General features: G+C 35.0%; 1 protein-coding gene across 1 annotated transcript; it reads left to right on the forward strand.

Moving 5' to 3' along the window:
• The first annotated feature begins 5,956 nt into the window (after positions 1 to 5,956).
• On the forward strand, positions 5,957 to 8,738 carry LOC100793573 (putative casein kinase II subunit beta-4). The gene is made up of 5 exons (XM_003524207.5): positions 5,957 to 6,332; positions 6,484 to 6,705; positions 6,990 to 7,099; positions 7,190 to 7,355; positions 8,300 to 8,738. The coding sequence occupies exons 1-5, from the start codon at positions 6,176 to 6,178 to the stop codon at positions 8,428 to 8,430; spliced, it is 786 nt and encodes a 261-aa protein (XP_003524255.1). The 5' UTR covers positions 5,957 to 6,175; the 3' UTR covers positions 8,431 to 8,738.
• The last annotated feature ends 216 nt before the right edge of the window (positions 8,739 to 8,954 follow it).

The following is an 8,954-nucleotide window of genomic DNA, read 5'->3' on the forward strand; positions in this document are numbered from 1 at the left end:
TAGTCCCGGTGAGACACCTCAAGTAGGTTTCCAAACATCTATTGACAACCTCCGTTTGGCCATTAGTCTGAGGATGATAGGCTGAACTGAACTTCAATTTTGTACCCTAAGCCTTAGGCAAACCTTCTATGAAATCCATGGAAATGTCAGCCCAAACTTGAGTAGGTATGGGTAGTGGTTGCAATAATCTAGCAGGAGACAAAGTTTGATACTTGTTTATTTGGCAAACTTCACAAGTAGCAACGTATTGTTGAATATTCTTCCTCGTCCCCTCCCAATATATAATGGCTGAAATTCTTTTGTAGGTCCTAAAAAACCTAGAAAGCCTTCCTATGGCTGAATTGTGGAATTCTTCCAACAACATAGGAATTTTTTAGGATCCTCGAGGCAACACTAACCTTCCTTTAAAAAACAGCTTCCTATCCTTGAAAGTGTAGCCCGGTTGAGAACTTATATCTTGCATCAAGTCCTGTATTAGCCCTAGCAATTTCGGATCATTTTGGACTTCGGTTTCCCATTCTTCTAATTCATCAAACTGCATAGTAGATAGGGTTGCATAGGTCATCCTCCTGGAAAGAGTATCAGCAAACTCGATTTTCATGTCCAGGTCAGTACTGGATTTCAAAATCCAGACCCATCAATTTAGAAGTCCATTTGAATTGTTCCTCTCCTAAAACTCTTTGATTCGAGAGAAATTTGAGACTCTTTTGATCAGTGAGAATGATGAAAAGTCTTCCCATTAAATAATGTCTCCATTTTTGGACTGCTATCACAATAACCATCAATTCTCTCTCATATACAGACTTAGCTTGTGCCCTTTCTGACAAGGTTTGACTATAAAAAGCCACTGGTCTCCCTTCTTGTAATAGAACAGCCCTCAATCCTTTATTTGAAGCATCAATCTCTATTGTGAAGTCTTTGGAAAAATCTGGAATAGTAAGTATTGGCAACTCAGCCATCTTCCACTTCAAGTGTTCAAAAGAAATTTGGGCTTCGTGATTCCAGTGAAAATTATCCTTCTTCAACAGTTGTGTCAAGGGTGTAGCAATTTTTCCATAATCCTGAACAAATCTTCTATAATATCTTGTGAGGCCTAAGAAACCTCTTAAAGCCTTTAGGTCTTTAGGAATGGGTCACTCCATCATAGTTGCAATTTTCTTTGGATCTGCTACTACTAAGAAACCTCTTAAAGCCTTTAGGTCTTTTGGAATGGGTCACTCCATCATAGTTGCAATTTTCTTTGGATCTGCTACTACTCCTTCCTCTGAAATGATACGCCCCAAATACTCCAACTGTGTTTGGCCAAAAGTGCATTTCTTCTAATTAGCGAACAACTTGTGCTCCCTTAGTAATGCAAGCACTGCCTAAAGATGAACTTGATGCTCTTGCACCGACTTACTATAAACCAGAACAAATTTCCTCAAATATGACCTTAGCATTTCATTCATAAGGGATTGAAAGGTAGAAGGTGCATTATTGAGTCTGAAAGGCATTACGACAAACTCATAATGACCTTCATGGGTTCTGAAAGCCGTCTTTGGAATATCTTCTTCCTTCATTCTGATTTGATGGTATCCTGACCTTAAGTCCAATTTAGAGAAAATGGTGGCTCCCCCCAATTCATCAAGCAACTCATCAATGATAGGAATTGGAAACTTATCAGGTACAGTTATTTTGATTAGGGCTCTATAATCAACACAAAATCGCCAACCACTGTCTTTCTTTTTAACCAAAATAATAGGACTAGAATATGGACTTACACTAGGTCTAATAATACCAGAGCGAAGCATATCATCTACTAACCTCTCAATTTCATTTTTTTGGTAATGTGAATACCGATAAGGTCTAAGGTTTGGAATATTGGCTCCTTCTTTGAGAACAATTGCATGATCATGCCGCCTGGATGGAGGTAATCCTTGAGGTTCTTGAAAAATATCTTCATACTCATTCAGGGCCGCACTTACCTAATCTGGTTGGGGGGTATCATGAACTTTTTCTTTCGCCAAAGTCTCGTATTCCAAGAAAAATCCTTGTCCTTCATTCTTAATGGCTTTCATAATGGATTTGAATGAAGCCAAAGCTCGTGCCAATTCTGGTTCTCCTTTGAGTACATGGTAGCTACTTCCAAGGGGAATTTTAATCATCAATTCCTTGAAATTAGCCCGAATTTCACCAAGGCTTGACAACCATTCCATTCCCAAAACTATGTTCACTCCACCAAGTTCGAATACAAAGAAATCTTCATGAATTTCCAACCCTTGCATGACTAACTTCAATTTAGGACAAACTCCTTCACAAGGAATTTTTCTTCAATCTCCAACCTCCACATAGTAGGGTGGGGTTTCTTCCACTGTCATTTGACATTCCTTGACTAGTGGAAAGGATATAAAGTTATGTGATGCTCCACAATCGATCAAAACCACCATTTTTTTGTCCCCCAAGGTTCCCCACAACTTGATGGATTTCTTCGTTGTTAATCCGGAAATACTGTAAATTGACAATTGTAAAGCCTTCATCTCTATCTCATCTTCCCTTTTTGATTCTTGCTCTGTAGACTCTTCATCCATACCCTCCTTCAACAATAAAACTTGCAACTGTTTATTTTGACAGATATGACCAGGACCAAATTTTTCATCACACCTAAAACATAACCCCTTGGCTTTTTTATCTAGCACTTCAGCATCTGTCAAACTCCTAAAACCCCTCCCTTTAAAGGAAGGATTGGTTCTAGAGTTCCTTGTAGCGCTACCCACTGATGAAGTCACTTGTGTTTGACCTTTAGCATTTGGTTCTCATGTCACTGTCCTCGTGCTATTATAAGTTCTGAATCCAGCCTTAGTTCCCGAACTTGTTCCATTTCCACCATTCCCTTTATTCAACAAGTTATTTTTCTCATCCACCCTCTGTGCATAGTCCATTAATTCGGTTAATCCCTCAACTGGATGAAGCTTTAATTTTGCCCGTATAACTTCTTTGAGCCCATTCATAAAAATTCCTTTTAAATACGCTGGTTCAATGCATTTGAGAGGACCGACATACAACTCGAATTGTTCCCAGTAATCTTCCACACTTCCTGTTTGCTTGAGACTTAACAACAACTCAAACGGACTTTGTAACATGAACGGTTGAAAACGGCATATCACCGCGGACCAGAATTCGCTCCAAGTTGGGTCGTTCGCACTGAATTCCCACCATTGATACCAAGTTAACGTCTTTCCCTCCATCACCACCATAACCGCTTGTAGTTTTTCAGGGTCGTTCATTCCTTTCAGTTTGAAGTATCGTTTTACGCGAATTGTCCAACCGAATGCGTCCTCCCCATTGAAAACAGGAATTTCGAGTTTTCGCCATCTCTCCTCACGATTCCGAGGATTGTAAATTTTTCTAGTGTCGTCGTTGTTCACGATATGGTTGTCGCCGTTGATCGATTCGTCCCTGTCAAAACGTGTCGTGATTCCACATACAGTTTCCACCAATTCATTCAATTGCCTACGAATTTACAGTCTCTCTTGTCTGTCTTCTTCGTGGCTCTTCTCCCAATTTTCTCGCATGGCTAGTAAGCCTTCGAATTCGCGCTCAAGAAACTCCACGCGTGCATCCATTCCTCTCGTTAAAACCATCTACCGTCCCAGGAAACAAAAATTGCTATGATACCAGTTGATAGAAATTGCATAATAATGACTAAATTTTATAGAAACACTCTGCATGAATTATTCTTTCCAAAATAGAGACAGAATTACAACAATTAGAATCAGAATATTCACTCAAACAAGCCAAGATTTCGAGAGCTTGGTTCTCTCCCTCCCAAGGTCTAAATCACACATCTTCAGGATAACCAGAATATGATTCTATTTTTCCTTCTTATTCTACACATACCCATAACTGCCTAATTAAAATAATTGTTCCTAATAAACTGCTCCTAATAATAGTAACTGTTGTCCTATTAAAACTGACTGCTATTGACAGCACATAACAATTATTTTCCCCCCTTCTCTTATAAACATTCTTTATAAGAGGTCTAATACATTTGTATGATCAACATACACATCAAACAATGATGTGTAATTTTATATCTTAAAATAGTAAAAATACGATAGAAGGTGAAGGTCTATTACTTGAAAGAATTGTGTCTTGTAGAATGAAGCAGACATCGCAGCAATTTCTAGAGGAACTCATGCCAGAGGTGTTAAACAGGATGGTTCATACCAGTCACCAGGCTAATAATAAGTATTTGTTGAGTACAATGTTATAGAGAAATGCTAGAAATACTTTTTCAAATTCTGTGTGATTTCATCGGTTAAAAAGAGAGGTTGAAGTGCGATATCAAGAACCATTTCTCTTTCCATTTTTTTTTTTTCAGTGACTCTTGAAATTGATTAAGGGTTTTCTTTATATGTTAGCAACTAACATGTCAAAATTTTGTGCAATTTCATTAGATAAAATGAGATAGTGAATTGAATTGTTCTTCATGACCCATTATATCTCCATATTTTAATTGATTGAATCTCTTTAGGACTTTCTTAAACCATTAACGTGCAAGATTCATCCTAAAAATTTGTTGTTTCATAAAAAAAAAAAACTAATTTTTTTTGGAGAGATTTAAAGCTATTATAATTAAAAGAAAACTATACCAAATAAAAAAGTTAGAGGATTAAAATAAAACTTGCTTATTTTTATTAGGTGGACGTAAACAAACAGAAATAGAGAGAAACGAAATTACTGCCTTGGGAAGACAACACCCAAGGGGTCAGCTAACAGCATACTATGTATCTCTAAAATTGAAACTAGGATGCTACCTTAAATTATAAACTGTTGAGAATATATAAAAAAAGATAATGAGAAAAATAATGTTATTTTTTAATCAACAATTGATTTTTTCTATAAATTAAATTATAAATTCAAAAGAATTTAATAGATATATTTTATCATTGTTAAGGTATTTTATTGTCAACTACTAATTAAGAATTATCATCAATATAATTTTTTAAATAATTATTATAAAAGTCATGTTTGTGTTACCATTAGCATCTCACAAACATAAGTTGGCAAAAGGATGCATTTCCTTATAAGTTGGAAGTGTCTCAGAATAAACATTGCAACAATTCTAACAGTTTTCCTAACATGTGTTGATTGATTCAATTAATGAACATTGATTCGGTATTATCTTTTAAAAATGATGATTAAAAGTTTTTTTTGGAAAGGACAATGATTCAAAGTTAATAAATGCTTACACATATATTAAGTTAATATTTTTTTATCCATAGAATCAAAGATACTAATTACATATTCTTTACACTATCAACTAAATTAGACATTTATTAAGTCTATGTAAACTAGTTTATACATATTTTTTTATTTCTTACTATATAAATATACTAAATACTAATGATTTCTTAAAATGTTTATCATTGGTATTAATAGATACCCAAACAAAAAAAAATCATTTTGCATACAAAAATAATTTATAATTAAACTCTCACATTTAAAGAGATTTTCTAAATGAATAACAATTTTTTTAAGAAAAGCAAAAATACAGAATATCAAGTTCTTATTAATTATCACACCGAGAAATTATTTTTGTAAAAAAAATATTATACATCAATTGTGTAAAAAAAATTATATTATATTTTAAAAATTATATTAATAATGATTTCGGATTAGTTAATGATAGAATATATTTTTTTTACATTAGATTATAATTTTACTTGACTTAAAAAATACCAATGATAATCTTTACTGCTGAACTCAAGGAGAACTTAACTTAAGTCCTGAATGCTCACAAGTTAGGGCTGGTTTGTTTAAATTTAAAATAATTTTTTTTAAAAAAATGTTTTTTAAATAAGTAGAAAATATTTTTAAAAAAATAAAAAAAATAGACTAAAAAATTATTCATTTTATTAAAATAAATGCTTTTTTCAAAAAATAAATTTAAACAGAGTCAACCTTAATTAATAATGGCATTTAGCTTGACTTGCATTAATGTCTGGATATCCATAATTTCAGACAAAAAAGGGGAAAAAGTAGTAGTAACAATTTAGGATTGTGGTGTGTTGTTGTTGTATTGTAGGTATTGGTGGGTGAAATCAAAAACCCTAGCCCTCACTCTCATCACTTTTTTTGAGCTATGTTTCAAGAGAGTTAGTTAGGGATAATAGGGCAGGGAAGAATAAGAGGGATGTACAAAGAACGAGAGCGAGTTGGTGTTTCTGTTTCCGCTTCCAAATCGGAGGATCGGAAGCGAATCAACGACGTTCTCGATAAGCACTTGGAACGATCCTCTCCTTCCACTTCTCGCCCCATCACCTCCGCCTCCAAGAATTCCAACCTCCAAGGTACTATCTTTTCAAACATAGATAGGTAAATGAATATGCTTTAGGACATTGCTTTTGTTAATTTAATGTATAATATGCTTCAAAAGTTGGTGAATGTGCAATTGGGGAAACTGGGCTAACGTGATAATGATATTAATAATTTGGTGTGCAGTGGAGGAATCTGAAACGGAGAGTGAAGAGTCTGATGTTAGTGGCTCTGATGGGGATGACACCTCTTGGATCTCGTGGTTCTGTAATCTCAGAGGGAATGAGTTCTTTTGTGAGGTGGATGATGATTACATACAGGATGACTTTAACCTATGTGGGTTGAGCAGTCAAGTGCCCTACTATGATTATGCCCTTGATTTGATTCTCGACGTCGAGTCGTCCCATGGTGAGTTTGTGTGTTTTGTACTTTGTTGTGCGAAAAAATTGTTAGCATTGAAGATGAATTTGAATTGCTGTGATATGATTATGTGATATCGAGGATTCAAAACACGGTCAGCAATTGTGGTTTTGGCCTCAATGTTACGGTTTTTTCGTTTCTGAGGTTTCTGTGACTGCAATTTCCGTCAATATCAAGGATTGCAACAAAAGCAGAGCTGGGGCTGCAATTTAAAACCTTGTTAAGTGTTCATTTTTTTTATAATGGCTGCTTGGTTTGGTTGGAGTTTGTAGGTGACATGTTCACGGAGGAACAGAATGAGTTGATTGAATCAGCGGCGGAAATGCTTTATGGTCTGATTCATGCCAGATATGTGTTGACCAGCAAAGGAATGGCTGCCATGGTAAGTTTTTTATTGGTTGATTGACACTCTTTTTGTTCTTTATCATCCTGGAGATTAGCACTGTTAGTGACGTCGTTGGAACTTTTGCAGCTTGACAAATACAAGAACTATGATTTTGGCAGATGCCCAAGAGTTTACTGCTCTGGACAGCCCTGCCTTCCAGTTGGTCAATCAGACATTCCTAGGTCAAGTACTGTGAAAATATACTGCCCTAGGTGTGAAGATCTTTACTATCCACGTTCCAAGTATCAAGGCAGTATCCTTATATCTATTACTTTACCCTTTTTTTGTGGGGGAATTTGAGCTGATGCTCTGTTTCTGAAATTTTATTATATTCTCGGGCCTCTCATTTCATCTTTGCTTGAGTTTCTTTCATGAGTCTGACCATAGCAGTTTGTGAGGATTATACTTTTTGGTTTTGGTTTATTTGGAAATTCACTTCTTACTTAATTAAACCAGTTTCTGTTTGCTTTCTTAAAAGAAAAAAAAAAAGAGAGAGAGAGAGAGAAAAGAATGGCATGTGGAGCATAAACTATTTTCTGAATATGATTAACCATATATAAGAATTTCTGGAAATTCTGCTTTTTTTTTATCTTTTTTCTGAAAGTATACTTGTATGTCTTGTTTATGTGGACTATACTATACTGGTCCCTAATGGAGAAGAGGAAGTAATATTCAGATAACGAGTAGTTTAAGTTTAACTGTTATGAGAAGTAGGGTTCATGATCTAGATATTTTAGTAAGAGATATCTGATATCGGGCAAGTGTTTGATGATATATGAAAATTATACCGTATTTTCTTCTTTGACAAAATTTATATCTGAATTGTACTTCTAGCTGTTGTATGCTTCAAAACATAAGAACTGTTTCTGAAAACTTTGGTTGGCATACTTATGTTTAGAAAATGCTGCAGGAAGTGTACAACTTTTTGGAATTGTAAAATCTTTGGAGCAGCAGTTTTCTTTAACCTTTCTTTCTCTCTCGAAGTTAAGGAAGTTTGATCATTCTGATATTTCAGTTTATTTTTAAATTGCCTGACATTACTTTGTTATTTGTTTGGCTTCTGCATTCTTCGTGTAGATCGTTGATCTTTTAAAATCTGATGAATATATGACTTTTGGTATGATTTATGTCACTCTGTTTGGGCTATATGTAATTGTGGTTTAAATTTTACTCCAAAATTTCCTTAAGTCTATCTAGACATTGATGGGGCTTACTTTGGAACTACATTTCCACACCTCTTCTTGATGACTTATGGACAACTGAAGCCACAGAAACCAGCACAAGGCTATGTTCCAAGAGTTTTTGGGTTCAAAGTTCACAAGCCATAAAGCTGAAGTTGAAGCTTTCATGAAAGTAAAAATCTGCCCGTGTCTCATTTAACTCTTCCTTATGGTTCTCTTTGCAACATCCGGCAAATCATATGCTTTCCAAACCAGTACAATCTAGGCATCTGTTTTAATTGTTATAGGAGCTTGTTGTAAAGAAATATGCAGACATGCGAAGCAAGTGCTTAGTTTCAGCTTCAGATTCAATGAGAAAGTGCTTAGGTACTTGATGATACTTTTTAATGACTGTTTACGAATTGTATTCTTGCGATTAACTTAATATTGTCTATGGTTATGTCTCGAACTACAAATACCCTGCTATTTTTATATTGTTTTATTCCATTTCTCCCAATTTCTGTAGCCTTTGAATTTGTGGATTTGCTCCCAATGGATTCATACATTACTAATTTCCAAGTTCACTTGCTTGGATGTTATACTCAGCTATCCAACATTATTGGTTATTTGGAATGTGAATGCACAATATGACCTCAAGTCTGTCTGTCTTTTCTCCTGAATATATGATTGCT

The sequence above is a fragment of the Glycine max genome, chromosome 5 (assembly GCF_000004515.6).
Source record: "Glycine max cultivar Williams 82 chromosome 5, Glycine_max_v4.0, whole genome shotgun sequence".
NCBI lineage: Eukaryota > Viridiplantae > Streptophyta > Magnoliopsida > Fabales > Fabaceae > Glycine > Glycine max.